The following is a 17,551-nucleotide window of genomic DNA, read 5'->3' on the forward strand; positions in this document are numbered from 1 at the left end:
AGCTGAGATTATCTTCTTTGGTGATGACCAGCTATTATAGATAACTGTAATACATCACTGTGCCCTGCCTTAAACAAACTGTGCTCTTTTGAACGTTGATTTTTCCTTTTCAGTAGGCATTTTGATTTAATACGCCACAATACAGAATGAAACGCAAGACAGCCATGACCAGCTTCCCCTTATCAACTCTACCAAGCTGTATTTCAGATTTGGTGATCTTGCTGCGTATTCATAATATCATAACAGTTTCCCTAGCACCAGATGTTCTAACATATAGTATGAATGTGGATAATGGTGGTAGTATCCAGGAGTACAGAGAGCTTCATTAAGTTAAGGGTTACTGATTAACGTAGCGCGCACCATCCTGTCTGTAGCTTGGAGAAAATTGCTGGGGAAAAAAAAGCTGTAAATGAAAGGTGTAGTTGTTTTACCAGCATTCCACATGATAAGAGTAGCTCAATGAAGAGAGATCTCACAAAAATACAAGGAGCTAAGATAAAAGGATGGTAAGGGAAGGGACAAACATTGTTCCTTAAGTGAACTAGGAAGAAGAGAGGAGATAGTGGATTAGAGATATGGCCTGAAACTCTTTTTCCAATAGTTTATTCTGTCTCCATTAGTTGAAAGCATGCCAGTAGTTTTCTGTTCAGCATATAAGGTACACTGAAGATGCAAGGTATATGTTGTAATACTCTACTGTGATTTTAAGTCTCCTGGTTTTGTTTTGACGACTTCTTCCATGCTATGGAACTTTCTCTAGTGTTTTGAACAAAATGACTAGCAGATGTCATTCTGACAAGCTCTGACTGTTACTTCCTTAATTTAACTTACTGTAACTGTAACCACGCTTTTAATCTTCTTCTTAGTTGCATTAAGTGCAGCACTGCATAACTGGTTACCCAGTAAATTCACCTGAAGTTTCAGACAGTGCAAAAATCCGAAGAACTGCCCATTTGCTGGTCAAAGGAGGTACCAGTTCTTCAGTGCACAGATCCATCTGTTTCCCTTTGCAAATTAAAGTGCTGTCACTATGCACCTTTAGTCTCCAGTGAAACTGCTTAAAAGTATTTGCATTCTTCAGTCTTCAAAGTTCAACTTTGTCTAAATCTGAAGGGTTTAGGGATTTCAGTGGTTTAGCTGCATAATCAACATCTTCTGCAGGAAGTAAATACTTTTGTTTTTTCTCAGAAAACTTGGTTAGTTGAAGTATAATATTTCAGTGGGAAACTTTCAAGCAGCCTTAATGCTAAGATTTAAATATCCACTGGAGAGTGGAAATGCAAAGCCTTCAGCTTTGAAATTCATTTTTCCCATCAACTCATCAGAGCTTGGAAAGTGCTGACATTAGCCCTGTAATCACTAGTGCACCTATCCTTTGGGCAGAAGAGCTGCTCTGTCACCAGATAGTGCTTTTAACTCAGTACTATTTAACATGGACAGTTTGACTGCAAGCTGAGCAGAGAGGGAGATCGTGATTTCTTGGAGTTCAATACATAAAACTCTCTGCATCTAGGTTGGTCTGTGTGCTGTGGAGGATGGGTAGGAAACGCCATCAGTCAGCATCTGTGAAGTAGAGATGTATTGGTCCAGCACTAGTTGAAACTAGTTGAAACTATTTTATTTGTAAAAGTATACGCTGGCATTGAATTCATTTTTCGCTGCTTTTTGACAAATCTCTGTTTACAATCAGATGCAGAAGCTGTGTATGAAGAAGAAAGGCATTTGCTGATGAAATCAAGCCCTTGATCTAGACCCTGTTAGGTCAAGATCTTTTTCTGTTATTGCCAACACTAGGCAGTGAAAAATCAGTCCCTTTCTTTACCTCTCAGCATAAATAAATACATAAATTGAGAGTAACGCAATAGAATTGTCCAATTTACCTGTTCTTTGGGAAGGCTTTTTGGGTTTACATAAGACTTGAGATTGCTGTATGGTCTAACCTACTTAGAGCTTCTATACCTTAGGTAAAGGGTGTGAAGACTTTTATCTAGGATTCAGCTTTCTTGTTTCTTAACCCCAAAATAAATAAATAGGCACAGTTTGTTCAAACCAAATTGCAGAGGTTTTATTCAGCAATTAGTGGGAGATACTATCGATCAGAGTCTTATACTTTCTTCTTTTCTAATTTTCAGATGTATATCACTAACACAGTAAAAGCCAGAGGAACAAGGCTTGCAAAACCTGTTCTGTGCTTGAGCTTAATGTGCTTGGCTTTCCTTACTGGAATCAACAGAGTAGCAGAGTATCGAAATCACTGGTCAGATGTAATAGCAGGATTTCTAATCGGAATATCTATAGCCGTGTTTTTGGTAAGTGTATATTTGTTTCACTTATAGAGTGATTTTTTCAAACAGAAGTTTGTACCTCTTAACAAGTATTGGTAGATGAGACTTTGCAGGCAATTAAGTGTGAAAGAGGTGTTTCTATTCTTTTAATTAAAGAAACAGTTCCCTTAGCTATATTTTCATAGACTCAGAAATGTCAGATCAAGAAATGACTGATACGCTTATCCTTTTTGACTTATAACCCTGACCGTAGAATTTCACTCAATAATTTTTGCTACTTTGAGCAAGTGAATATCCCTTAGAATAACATTTAGTTTAGATTTTGTGTATAAAGTATTAAATTTGGTATAATGATTCCTGCACTGATCAGAGAATAAGTAGCATCTCTCTTCTGGCTTTAAAATAGCCCTACTGAATTTCTTTAAATGTTCATTCAGATATGAGTTGAAATTTTGTTATTCTGAAGTAAAAGATCCTTGTTCAGCCTTTTACTTTTGTGGAACTGTGTTCTGATACTGGATCTTTAGTCACAGATCACTTTGACCAGTGTTTTGTCAGCAAGCTACCACTTATCTATTAATCTGTTAAATTTGCTGATAAGTTCAGTGCAAGACCATAACATAGAAAAGTTACAGCTGTTTACTGCTTGCAAGTTTGTCTGCCTGGCACCTCGTATTAGTACTAAATAAACCTTTGAATTTTTTTCCCCATAAAAACGTTTTTGAACTTGATTCTTGGATTTCATTGAGCTTTGCTTGGCTGAGAACTCACACAGGGATGTCTGAGAAGGTGGGTGTTTTCACCCATCTGGTAAATGTGTGGGCAGCTTTAGGTCTCCTTAAAATATACCTGCTGACACTTCCAAACATTCTCTTCCACACAAGGTGTCCTGGGGTCGTATTTGATTGTTTGTTTTTAAGAAGTTTCCCCATTCTGTTTGTGTCTCCTGAGCTATAAAAGGGAATAGAATAGAACAGATGTCTGTTCTCATATTTTTTCTTATATTTTGTTCTATATACTGCATAATCCTCTTTAACTAGCGCAACATCAAATTTAGTTGTATTTTGAATAAAATACAATTGGCAAACTTTGCCGCTCAGCTGAACTTCTGAATCAGCAGAGAGCACTAACAAACTGGGAATTCATTAGCTCTTCCTGGGAAAACTGTATATTATGTGAATAGCATCATTAAACTCGCAAAACTGATAGCAGAAATATTTCCATTTGAACAGGTATTTTAAGGAAGCATTCTAAAAAAGTAAATCACACTGATGAAAATTTTCTGAAAATTTGCAGTACACGTTAATTAGCTATTGAAAAGAAAGAATTACAAAGCACTGAAAGTTAGGATTTTTTGGTTCTTACCTGTCAGCTGCAGGAAATATTTAATCAGTTTGAGGGTGTACATTTCAAACTTATCCGTTATTGCCTACATAAATTTGTGCTTTGCGTGAACTATTAAAGTTTCTGTTTTAAGATCCAGTGTTTGCAAAAAAAACTGATTAATAAGAAGTGATTGAATGATATTAATATACTGTAACCTCACAATCTCGTTAATAGCCATTACCACTTGAAGAAATTTTGAGTGGTTGTGATGCTGTCAGACGGCGCTGGGTGATAATCATTTAAATTGTGCTGTTTAGATAGATAAGCTCTTTAAAGTGTTCTCTACCTTACCCTGAACGTGTTTCAGTGTATATCACATTCCTAAACCCTTGTATGAGAGTCTCTGCTATACTTGCTGCTGTCCTGAGCAGGCTTGGAGTTCAGAAGCACAGGGTTGTCCTAGGGCAGGCAGCATGCCTCAGCTTGACCGCAGTATGTAGTATCATCGTGTCCTGTCCTGCTGCCTCTGCCAGGCTCTGCCCACGCAGATCCATGGCCAGACAGACGGCCCTGGCTGTGCAGACTGCGAATGCCTTCAGGACCGCCCTGACAGGCTTCAGGTGGCTCATGACAACTACTGCTCCTCCTGTCCGTGCCCTGTGCGGGCCCACTGCCTCCCATGATAGGGACCTTACAGTGCTATGCCATCTCCATGCCCCGTGTGACAGCCCCTGCCTCTGGCAGTTCTGTAGCATTGTGTTTCCCTGCCTGGGGACCATCCTTGCCTTCTTTTCCTCCCTTTTGCACTCTCCTTTTGAGAACTTCTTTGCTGGTCCCAATTTAGATTGTACTGGCCCTTCATAGGAACTTAAGGTTATTGTCGCATTTCTCTGCCCATGCTCTGGACATCAGTTCATTGTATTGTTAATAATTGGTATTGTATTACTTAGCTTCAGTACTAGATCTGCTTTTAGATAAGAGGATTTTTAGCAATAAATTGCTTGAAATTCCTTTATCTTGAAATACTAATTAGGTTTTTTTCTGTAAAACATGAACTTTATGTATCTATGTTTCTCCTGTAAGCTGTGACCAAAGCTGGTATCTGTTCTGCCTAATTATGAATGTCAGGATCAAAACTCAAAAGAGGGAGTTGTTCCTTAGCTATTCTGTTTATCTTCTAATCCCTTTTAGGTTGTTTGTGTGGTAAATAACTTCAGAGGACGTCAGCCAGAACAGGAACATTCTCATATGGATAGTCTGGCCCGGATGCCAATGATCAGCATCCCCCGAGTAGAAAGCCCTTTAGAAAAGGTAATGTCTAACTTTTTCTTTTTAATGTTGAAATAAAATGTAGCTTTGCTGGAAAGGTGATTCCAAACTATCTTGACAAGAGTGCCAAGGACGTAAGATGTAAAGTAAGGAGGCATAGCGGTGAAGAAGAAAGAGAGGAAGAATTAATTCAGAGAGACTCCTACTGGGAGACACTTTGTTTCACTTCCAAAAACAAACTCTACATATCAGTCTAGTTTACTGTATGGCTGCTGCTTACAACAACTGCTGCTAAGTCCATGGAACTGGGCAGAGTAGATTTGAGGCCCTCTTTCCTTGAGTTCCTCCAGTGGGTTTGATAGACATTTTGGCTTAGAATCCCTAGAGCTTGGAGTGCTTAGAAAGATGAGATCTAACACCTGAGCCCACAGCCTTATGTGGGGTTATGCAGTATATTTACCTGATTTGTGTCATTTACCCTTTTTCTTTAGCGTAGGTCCTGAGACTAGTGTGCAGGATGGAATGCAGTCACCTGTGGATCAGCTGTGGGGCTTTTATCATCAGGCACCTTTATAGCCCAACAAGGAGCTGTAAAGCTCCTTTCTGCATGGGGAGTACGTGGCAACTCCCCAGGCAGAAAGGCTGGGGATCTTATATTTGCACTAGCAATGTTGCTGTAGTGGGGACTGCACCATCAAGCCAAACAATTCAGTGAATGTGATAATTAAAAACAATAAAATGGGCCTTACGTTAACTGCACAACAGCCATCATGTCTTGCCAAAAGCAAATGTGATTTTGGATTAGAACATACTAGCAGTAGTCTCCTGGGTATGTCAAGATGTTTTGCATGAATAAGTATTGCATTGTGTTTAAAATTCCTTTTAGTTTCTTGTAATAAAAAGTCCTGGTTTTGCGAAGGTGTTATTGTACTGCGTCAGTGTTCAGTAAGGTTATGTCAGAAGAATTCTGTGAGCAAACAAGCACTGAAATAAATAGCATAACAAAATAAAGAGAATATTTTAGACATTTTCACCTGGAGGAAAGTTTGAGCTACTAATGCAAATTTTAAAATCCTAATTTTTCTAATGAGTTTATCTGTCATTTTTTGTTAAAATCTCTTCTATTATGCCCATGTTCAAAGATAGTAAACAATTCTACATTGTGTAGGGCACCAGGACTATGTTTTTACAGCATTCTTTTTAATCCAAATTACTGGTACTACATCTTTTTTGTATTAAACCTAAGAAGAAATCTTGTTTTTAGCCATTTCCCAGGCTGTATTCGTCACTCAGAATTGGTGGAAGTTGTCGTTATATTAAGAATTGCTACTAGCCCTAGGTTTGCTATTCATTTGCTTGGGAGGGAAAGGAGAATTCTTTTCAGAATGATCTAACAAGCCCTTCTGAACCAAATATGTCTAAGCTACTTCTGGTATTTTGTGCTGAGAAGGTCACAGTCTCATTTGCTTGAACAAGCAGTTAGATGATGAATGTACATCTTTAATATATTTCGTTCTGTAAACTCTGTAAAATGTCGAAACAAAACAAGGTGTCAGTTCGCCTAGAACATGCCATACTGATAAGAACGCTCCTTATTATGTGCTAGGCTCTCCTAGGATAAAAGGCATTTGTGCAGCCGTCATAGGTCATAAATGTAGACTCTCTGCAAATTCTGCTCATCTGAGTTCCAGTTTGGCTGTTGACATTTTTTGTTTCTTCAGCAAATAAAGACTTCATCTTATCTGGGTCGTTCTACCCAATTTGAGACCCTCTTGTTCATAAGGAACAATGTTATCTTTCTGAGACTTGATCTAGGCAAGACTGAGATGGTGATGGGGAAGTTACAGGAGGGTGTGGCGAGAGTGGCTGCAAGAGTAGTATGACCTGCTTGAAGATGACCCCTACAGTCTGTGAATTGCCCAGGACTCTTATATGAACGACTTTCTTTCCCTCCGAACTCACATTCGCACTGCAATGGAGAGTAGCTCTTTACAATTATGAGACATCTCCAGTTAATCAGGGAACTGCCGGGAAGGTGTTACACTTCATGTGATCGCAGATTATGGATTCATCTTTCTCTCTGTTGCAAAGCCTTTCTTCTTTCTAGTCAGAGAGGGTGAGATGGGAGGATTAGTTATTTGTTGGGAAATACTTTCTTCCATTTCCACCTTGTAGAAAATTTGAATTAGGATTAGCAAATAATTAATTATATCTGAGTGCTTTAGATGTTGAGCTTTTATGATTTTTAAGTGTTTAGTCTAAGGTTTTTGGATAGGAGCCAGACCCTGTTAAATAAAGGGCAGTAGGAATAATACTTATGAAGAAGTAGGGTCTAAATATGGCTCAATTAACTGCCGTCACCACAAGAAAGATTAACTTAGTCTTTGCTTCTTACCTGCTTTCTTATTTTACATCCTTTGTTCTCTGGGAAAGGAGACATGCTAGGTAGTTGGTGTGCCACTTTCCTTTTGCCTACTTTACCTATGTGTGAGTTACTTTTCACTTATTCCAGATAGGGCTTTGCCAGTTCCACATTCTGAATGCTCATACATTCATATTTGGCTTATTTTAAATCTCTTTTTCTTTATTCTCAGTCTGCAAGCTCCTCTGCCAGTATTAAAGGCAATTTACTGGCAGAAATTAACTACTAAGAGTGACACAGATCCTGACTGACTGAAGTTATCATGGGCTAAGGCAGCGCTAGGATGAAACAGTACAACTCCATTATTTATATTTAAAAATAATAATCACATAGGTATCTGAGAGCAAGCAATTCAAAGATGCTGGCACACAGAGCAGCGCAGGGAGTCCTGTCTGGTCCCTTCGGGGACTGTCTGGTCCCCATCTCTCCGGTGAGAGTAATCTCTTGTCACTGAGCTCACAGACTAAATGCAAGACACGAAAATGTTTTAGCTTGTCATGTTATATTCAAAGGGGTGAGAGGGACTATATCTTTATTTCAGTTGCTCAGAAGTATTTTAACTGAAAGGCGTGCAAATACTGTTGTGTTTGAAGTACAGAAGAGTACCTAGGTAGCCATACAGGCAATGTTTTAGTACATGGATGTGTATCTTCATGAAGGCTTGACTAGAGTGCCTGCACTTGTATTAGCTTACTGGCAGTTTTTCAGATTCCTGTGTCATAGCGGTTCTCTCTTGATAATTTAGTGTGTAACAAGGCTTATAATCAACACTTTCACACACAGAAGCACATACCTAGGAGAGGCAGCTCATAAAAGACCACAGAAGCATTTGAATTTGCACTTGTGTCCTGCTCTTCTGCTTAAATCTACTTCAGGGGAACAGTTCAGGAAATATTTTTGTTTGAATGCAAACTGTGATCACAACATGTAGTTTTCAAATAAAATAATACGAAAAATGGAAATGGAACAATATATTCAGTGTGACCTCCTTGAAGGTACATGTTATAGGTGTTACAGGATCAAGGTATTAGTAATAATCAAGAAGAACCTTTACAGCGAAACTCCTTCAAAGCACGCATCATTAGGTTGTTCTCCTGGATAACAGGAATGAACCGTTTCGAACAACTTCACATAAGGCAATAAACGTATGGGCGCAACAGCGCACTTGTGTGTTTGTGTGTAGAGTTAAAGCAAAGGCAGATGCAGTGTGCTGGCAGCGTTCTGTGCAGGTCTGCAACTTTTTAAAAGGGGGAATTTCACATGAACTTATTCTTTTCTCTAAAGATGTGATTCATCCAGTAAAAGTATAAAATACACTTACTTGTTGACCAGGAAGATATTATGGTAACGAAAACATAGTTATCTTTTTTCCCTTTTAACAAACCCCACTGTGTACAGACAATTGTAAAATTTGTGTTTTCAACAATGGAAAAAACTTTATAGGCTGATGATTATTTCTGAGTATTTATGGCTGTATTAATGAGAGTAGAACAAAAAATTTCTGGTCCAAACTTTTAAATTGATATAATGAAAACTGCAAATCCTAAAAAGCTGAGATGGGCTTCTTCAGTGCTTTAACAATATAGAACAGCTTATAAATACAAATTAGTTAAAATCTTAACATAGGCTGTAGAGATATGGATAATTTCACCCTGGAAACCTGCACTCAAGGCTTAGCCTTTAGCCTTTTGCTTTCTGTTACTAGTGTGAGCGCTTGGTTATGAAGCATGCTTCGTTCACGTTGTGCTGACATCAACTTCATACTGTCAGTTTGGAATGAATAATACAAAACTTGATGTCCCTGTCTATAAAACTGCTAAAGCTGAGCAGACCCTCAGCATATTCTAACTCTTCTGACTACCACAGGTGAAATCATTTTCCATGAAGTTTTAGGAGCTGAGGTCTTGTGCATGTTTTTTATTTGTCCTCTGCATCTGCCTGAATCTTTGTTTGCTGATGGTGGTTAATATTTCACACTGAACTTTGTCACAGTAAATCTAAGCAGAAGTAAAGGGGAACGCATAGTAAAAGAGTTGGAAAGCAGTTATATTGGAAGGATGCTTTTTTTTTTCTGTAAAAAGAGTCTCAGCAAGGCTTATTGGTAGTTGTACCTTAGAAGATGACATATGAAAAAATCATGCATGAATCAATATCAGTAATTCTTGTCATTAGCAAATAATTGTAAATACTATATATAAAATATATAAATAGCAAGTGATTATAAATAAATACTGGGGGGAAAATTTCACAATAGCAGCTCCAGATGCACTGAGTTAGCTCAACGTATCCTCTCTCCCCTCCTGAAAGTAGAAGATGGCAAACCAGTTCAAGGGCCTTGAAATGTTTATGCTTTGTTTTTTAATTAGAAACTTGAATTTTGCTTTTCTTCTATGGGATCAAAACTTAGAATCATTACCATTTGCTAAAGTTGTTAAACTGTAAATTTTTTCACAGAAAGCTGCTCACTGATTTTTTTTCTGATCCTTTTTAAAAAACTATTGGCAATGGTTTAATCATTTGCTATTTATTTAAAATATATTTATTCTATTTTAGAGAAAAATGTACATAGATAGATGCTTATGGAAATTTAGAGTTTCTCTGTTTTGAAAGCTGTCACAAGATACAGCAGGGACATTGCTAGATCTAAAATGCATAATATGAAAAAAATAGCTTTTCCTTCTGGGCACAGTATGGATATGTCACAGTGAGAAAAGGAGCAAAGCTACCAGCATAGTTTGGAGAGAGGGAATAAGAGGCAGTTCACGATGCCTCTAAATTCCTTTCTGTAATGTAGAAAACAAAGATTCCTGTCTGCCTTCCGCTCCTTTCCCTGCAGACTGATGCACAAGTATCCAAACAGTTTAGGAACTGAGAAATACAAACTTGTGTAGTGGTTTTTATCCTTTCCTGTATCTACTGAATTTCCAAAAAAAAAAAAAAAAAAAAGAGAGAGAAGCAGAATGCAGTAGAAATTATTCTCTCTGAGCTTTTGAGTTCCAAGATTTAAATCACAAAACACATCCCCAAGCTGACAGCTGCTAGGAGCAGGGTCAATAGCAGAGGGAGGGCATTGGAAAATGCCTGGTGGGCGCTGCTGTAAGCAGCAGTAGAAGTCAGGCCACTATTTCTTTCCAGCTCTCTCTGTGGAGTGTGATAAGGGAGTTTTAAAGACTTGGAACAACTTCCCTTGAAGCAAAAAGTTGGAATCTATCCTACTTGCCATGAGTTGCCTTAATCCCCTCCTCCTCTTCAGCTTACACCTGCCTGCTCTCTTCTCATGACTTTGGTCTGCGTCAAGAGGAAAAGTGAGGTGATGAGAGAAATGTGAAGTGCTTTACATGATATTATGATATTATTTACATGATATTTACATGATATTATTTCTCTGTGCATTTGTGTGCTGAGGAAGAAACATGTGGCTTAACATCAAGTCTTCCTTTGTTCATTTTAAGCACAGCATGTTTAAAAAAAAAAGGCAGCAAAATCTGTTCCTAAAGGAGATGTACGGTTCCATGCAGAATCCAGTCCTTTGGGTTCTGCAGATCTCTATACAACTGAGTCTTCGCTGGCGTGTTTGCAGAGGCAGTCACTTAGTTTAGAGCATGACAAAGTGGCAAAACTCTTTGGCATGTTGCAGTTCCTACTGCTTAGAGTCACATGTAATGTTAGTCACACACTGAGACACATCTTCACATTCGTTAGTATCCTCATGTTGAACGAACCAGGAGAACGACATTGGATATAAAGAGGACATTGCAGTGCTTCTGAGGAAGAAGTTTCGATTATGACTTCTCAACTGTGAATGCCATTTTGTTATAGCATTTCACTTCTTGTTTCTATGCCATCTAGCTCATGGGGAACAATTAATCTTTAAAAAAAAATGCAACATTAAAATTATATTAACACTGAAATAGCATGTTACAATCTCTCAGAAACTGCAGTTTTCATTTCTAGGAATTTTGCTTTAAATTATAAATAAGATACAACTAATTTGTTTATTCACATTGTTATTTAATAAAAATACATTTAAAGTTAAAATATTGTAGCACCACCAACCTAATTACTTTGTTCACTGTACCTACATATACAGTCTTTCAACATTTAACAAAGATTTGCTATGGGAGTGAGTGGAGAGCACTACAATGAGGAACAATTTTATTTACTGCAAAACTCTCCAGGTGAAAGGCTATCCCTAAAGCAGAAGATGCAACAGTTTTCATGATGGCGATTGATATCTAACTATTTGGTTTCTGGGGTTTTATTTGTTTATTTTTCCTTTAACTTGTAGAACCACATCACGGCCTTTGCAGAAGTCACATGATGTTGACGCTGATGTTTATTCACTCCATTGGACTTCATCTCTTTTCACAGCCCAGTCACGATAATTGCAGTGTATCCAAAATAAGAAAATTTAAAAAGTCCTATTTCTGACTTGATTTTTACATGATTAGAATGATACCAACATTTTGAAGAATTCTTAAATATTAAAACATCACTTACTTTGCTTTCCAGCAAAAATATTAAACAACTGTTTACTTTTTGGTGGAATGGGACAAACTGAGCGCTAATTACATTTATCTGACAATACCCTCTATTTTGGCTTCTCATTGTTTTTAATGGTTCATATACCTATTCCAGCAGCACGTCATATTTTGATTTGAATTTGATTTTTAAAATCTGCATTTTTAATTCAGCATGAATGTTTTTCCATTTAAGGCAGTTTCAGTGTATAAAAACGAGAAAAAGATTTACGTTCTGTATGAAAATGCTGTTTGCACAATTGTATTACACTCTATTCCATGTAAGATATCATTTAAACTGTATGTTATATGTAAGACTGGTGCTTCTGCTTTTGAAGAGAAAAAACCCGCCAATTTTTACTGTAATAAGTATTATATCATAATTAAAAGTTTATTTATTTGGATATTTTCCTGACATAAATGTAGTTGAATTGTTGTTTTGTAGTTCTTGAATGTCTTGGATGATATATATGTATCTAGGTTAAAAGAGATGAAAGTAACGTAGAAATTTTGATCATTAATATTCCTTATTGATGATATCCCATGATAGGCTAAAGGCTCCATTCTTAGTTCAGCATATCTGATGGGAAGTAGTGCTAATCCTAAAACATTTAAATCATTCAAGGAAGCCTGCATCTTCTACTCACATGTTTATTGTACACCCTGATATGCTGGAAGAATGGGTGCTAAGATGTGAGAATATATGAGATATTTCTCACTGGCTTAGTGAGAAAAGTACATATGTGTTTCTACTCTCCATTTTCACCTTGGAGCACTCATGGAAGAAACAAAATGACTGCATAAAGTGACCAGAACAGGTGAAATTTATCTCTAGAAAGCTTTCTATCTCTGTATTTCAGGGCCATATTCTTGCAGAAAGAATATTCTCTGTCAGTCTGTGCAGTGTTGATAGGAATTGATTTTTTCAGCATCAGGCAATGGTATCGTATCTCATTTGTCACTGTGAGTAATCAAATTGAGTGTCCCCTTCAAAAGACAGCCTTGCTGCCTATTTGTAGTGAAGTTGTCCTATAAAAATTGAGAGTGGAATGGATTTGAATATTGTAGGTGCTGAAGATACTCATAGCATCTGCCAGAAAGTTTTCCTTTGGCAACAGTGGGTACAACACTACCACTATAAATACATCAGGAACAGTAATGTTCAGTGATCTGTTGAAACAGGCATAACATTTTAGGCCTTAAATTTTTCCTAATACACTGTATTTCCTGTGCATTAATCATTGGTAGAAGTTGTTTGAAAGACATGACTGTAGAATCAGGTATATATTTTATATGTTGAATTTTAATACATTCCCACATAGTCATCCAGGGAATACATGCTTTTTATTTTTTATTTTAACCTCTGCTTTCACTGAAATACTTACCTACCACTACCTAAATATTGCTTGGGAAGCAAAGCGAGGCCAGGTCTTCTCTGAGTGCAATAGAGCGTATCTCACAAAGTCATTGTGCTAAGCTGAGAATTAGAGAATAAAGAAATACATCAGTGGGGAAGAAAGCCCTAGAATAGAGCCCTTAGCTACAAGAACGTTACTTAGGTGATTGAAAAGCCACCTTTATTAGACTATCAATCAATCAATCAACTGTGTTTACAAAATTGTAGTAGGTCTAAAATTTGTTTCACCACATTAGGCACACTTACTTACCCTTTCCTTTGTCTAGCTATTTAGGGCCCAAGGTACTAATGATTTCTCTGTATGCAGATTTAAATGAAATCTTCACTCATTTTTGCATGGTAGCAAACCTGCATTTTTTTTATATCTGATTTATAAGATTACCAACAGATTTCTTTTATGTTAAAAGAGATGACTCTTTTTTCAGTGTACTGTATATAATCAGCTTGTAACTGGTCTCTTTCTCTCTCAGGATCTTTCCCAGTCAAATATTTGGGTTAAATTTATCATGTTATCTTTGTGAACCAGCAGTGAGAAAACAAAAAGAGATACACTCTACTGTATAATGTATTTTTAAATAAAATAATTTTTCATTCACGTGTACTGTATTTTTTTTAGATATCTGCTCTAGTTGTATATTGGTTGGTAGTCTACGTGTAATGAAATGATGATTTTAGAAGTCAGCTGCATTTCATGATAAGTTTTCACAGTTAACCAGGAATCTCCACAGTTAACCACCTTCACCTAGAGTTGATTCTGATGCAACTGAACAGCAAGAAAGGAAGAGCTGTATTGCAGAAGAGTTCACAGCTTGTTAGTGAAGGGCTCTCCACCAGGATGTGGGCCAGTCATGCCCCAGACTCTGCCTTGCTTAATTTGGAGAAGAGGCTAGAAATCAACTCTCCCATACCTGTAGTGGCTTCACTGCCCTGGAGCATGGGCATTTGCAGTTCCTTTCTGGACCTGAAAAAGCTTTCAGTAAGAACAATTTGCCAAAACAAAAATAAGTTGGCATTTTCTCACTAAAATGGCTTTTTGGTGGTTGCTCTTTAGAAAAATCCCATTGAGGATTCTCTGACAAGCCAAGCACCATCTCTCCGTCTGGAAAATATTCCGGCTCAGAGTAAAAATATTCCGGCTTCCCAGTAAAAAACACAGTAGCTGAAGGTAGCATTTCAGTGGTTTTCAATGCAGCTGTTCTTATGATCTCCTCGTGGACCTTTTCTGTGTGTACTTCACTGAAACAACTCCACTCTATATAAATGAGATGCTTAAGAAGCATTTATAATGCTATATGCTGCTGTGTTCCTAAAAGTGGAATTCATAAGGCATATGGGGACACCAGCTGGGCTCATATCCATACCATTTTAGATTCACTTAGATGTATTCTGCTGTTTGTTCATAATCATGAACTGTGTAAGACATACGGCGACAGCATCTGGGCTCACATCTATTCAGCTTTTAAAAATGTTCATTTTAACAATGTGCATTAAAAGAGAATAATGCTGCCATTTTTCAGCTGCAATTTTCTTTGCTATTTGCTGTTGCCTTCTAATTTTGTTGCTGTCCAAGATCACAGTGAATGTGACAGTCCATTTGCACATTATGTTAGCAAGGAGCTTTTTCTACTCTTCCTAAGTCTAATTTTGGTATTTTTGAGCCTTGCCGTGCAGGAAGCAGAGTGCATTACATTTTAAGAACAGATAAGCTGAGTCTGCTTTGACTTGACCAAATATATCCCTGGCCCTCTGCATTGTCTGACCCTTGGGGATGCTCAGGAGCATCTTGCCAGGCAGAGGATTGAAGGAAGGGGAACAGATTTCCAGACTGCTCAGCCCTTTCAGTGCCCTGCAGTACCCCCCTCCAAGCAGTCTGGATGATCCACCAGCAGGAGTATTTTCAGCAGGTGCTGCCTCTGACAGCTGATTCGACACCAGCGCACCAGACTTCCCTGCTGTACCCCAGCATCTTTCATCTCCCCTCAGCTGCCTTTCAGAAACTGGACGGATCAGGCGAGATACCACCCCCTCACCCAGAAGGGCATTACGAGCTTGACCACAGCTGGAGCCAGAGTTTGCCTGGTCTTCTGTTAAACAAGTGGAAAGCCAAATTAATGGGTGTCTATCGTGACTTCAACCCTTGGGCCTTTTACTCCACTTTCTAGACCTTTTGGCTCTCAGAGACTTTCACAAAGGAAAGCAAAAGAAAACTTCACAGCTCTCTGTCTACTCTGTAATCTCCCACTGTATGCCCTGCGTTTTGACAGATCTACTCTTGTTGGCCACCAGGAATTTTCCAGTGGAACTACTAAAACGCACTGTGCATTGCCTCTTTGTCATTCCACACCATTGTGAGGATGGCTGGAAAAAGTCTTTAGGGTTTCCAGCCTTGACCTGATATTCTGGGAAGAGGAAACTCTGTGAGTACCTCAGAAGTACATATGACCCTATCAGAGCAGAAATTGGTGTGAGGGAAGGTGGCAGCCATAACATGACTTGTCTTGTGCCTTAAGCCTCGTCCTTGCCTCAGCACTCTCTCAGGGTTGCCCTGCCAAGGTATAACTGTAATGGGTTTGCTTTAGACATTAAACCCCGTATATTTACCTCATCATGAAGCTCGAGTCCACGTCCAGCGCAGAGTTCTGGTACCTCGGTCCCTGCGCAATACTGAAGCTTGGTCTGGGCACCTGAAGGAAAATCCTTAAAGAATTCTAGTAAGTCCAGTGTATTATTTAAGAAACCTGTCCCCGGTATCTGAAACACGCTGTCCCAGACAACTTGGTGGTAAGGCAGCTAATCGCTAAGGCTGGCCTCAAAGATGGTTTGCTCCCAGTTGCCTGAAAGGCTATCAGGATCTCAGCATGTTTGATGATCACTCTGGCTGTAAATGATGCAACTAGCTAGTGCCTAGCCTCCAAATAATTTTTTTCTGACAAGGACAGTAACATCCAGTCTTTTGCCTATCACAGTCTCGGACTGAGTTTCTTCTATTCCAGTTTTCAGCTCTTCGTACTACATTTTGCTGTGAAGTGTGAAATTCATGAGGCATATGGGGAGAGTGACTGTGTTCACAGCCAGGCTATTTTAGATACTCCTGTATCTTCTACTCGTGGTCCGTTATCGTGAGCTGTATAGAACTTGCACATTTGGAAGTAAGCTAATTTACCTGAATTAAGACAATTTAATTCTGAATAAAAGTATACACCCAGTGGTTTTATGAGATTCTAAATAATCCACACAAAATCTCCAGCTAATTCAAATAAACTGTCCTGAATTGTTCCCTGTGTGGACAAGCCCAAAGCCTCTTTTTCCCAGAGGAGCTCTACTATTAAAACACCCTCCCTTAGTGAGAACAGCCAGAGCAGTGTGCTGTAGCCAGCCTCCTCTAGTGGTCACGTCAAAAGAATAATCATACCTGAATTTTACGGATGCTAATGGCTTCATGAGTGGACTGGGTTCAGAGGACTGCTCTTGTGCTCTGAAAGCAAATAAGAATAGGCATGATGGTAAACTCCAACTGTGAGATTACCTAATCCTCAGAGATGTGGTCTCCGGGAGAGAGCCCAGTAAAGACTTTTAGTTCTCAAACCAAATTTCGTGCAGCAATGTTCTCACCTGACAACATTCAGATCAAAAAAAACCCCAAAAACAAAAACCCCAATCCCTTCTTTCCCCAAAAAACAGTGTTGTACCTAAATACATACTCCCTCCAACCACAAAGAATTTGTGGCATTGCTGACAATTTTTAATGTGGTTCTAAATGTAAGGATCTTGGGTAGTGGTTTCCTAGGATGGCTCTGAAGTAGAGAAATACCCCTAAAAAACAGTAAGCATTTCTACAACTGTAGAAGAAAAACTGAGGAGCTCAGTTTCATTACGGTGCTCAGAATCATTACAAAATGAGAAAGGAGTGTGAATTTCAGAGACAAGGAAAATGCCTTCTTATATTCAGTAGCAGATGTGCTAATTTCAAGTAGATTTGCTGGATTTTCTAACTTAAAATACCAGTACTGTAGTGCGTTTCTGCACTCTTGGAATACTGCACTAGGTGAGAATTGCTGCTATTAGTCTGCTGTTTCTGCTAATAAATTATTGTTTCATCCTCTTTTGCTACTGCTGATTAAAGCAGCAGCTACTGTTCCTTCCTTGGAAACCTCTATTTATACAATGGCAACTGACAGCCTAAAGATATTCTATTCCAGTATCCTGAAAATAAGTCTAATGTGATGGAAGTGAAGTGCTCATTTTGGAAAACAAAAAAGCTCTTTGGCTCTTGTTTGAGACAGAAGGCTTGAAGCTGAATCCTAGTAGGAAA

The 17,551-nt window shown here is 38.4% G+C and overlaps 1 protein-coding gene across 7 annotated transcripts in view; it reads left to right on the forward strand.

Moving 5' to 3' along the window:
- Positions 1-13,834, forward strand: part of PLPPR5 (phospholipid phosphatase related 5) — a 111,692-nt gene extending 97,858 nt beyond the window's left edge. For 5 of the 7 annotated variants that reach the window (XM_068952340.1, XM_068952344.1, XM_068952339.1 and 2 more), the window contains 3 exons: positions 2,133-2,309; positions 4,803-4,922; positions 11,591-13,834. In XM_068952340.1, the coding sequence (XP_068808441.1) occupies positions 2,133-2,309; positions 4,803-4,922; positions 11,591-11,623 (330 nt within the window). In that variant the 3' untranslated portion in view covers positions 11,624-13,834. The other 2 variants (XM_068952341.1, XM_068952342.1) reach the window with 2 other exon arrangements.
- The last annotated feature ends 3,717 nt before the right edge of the window (positions 13,835-17,551 follow it).

This window comes from Struthio camelus, chromosome 8, assembly GCF_040807025.1.
Source record: "Struthio camelus isolate bStrCam1 chromosome 8, bStrCam1.hap1, whole genome shotgun sequence".
NCBI lineage: Eukaryota > Metazoa > Chordata > Aves > Struthioniformes > Struthionidae > Struthio > Struthio camelus.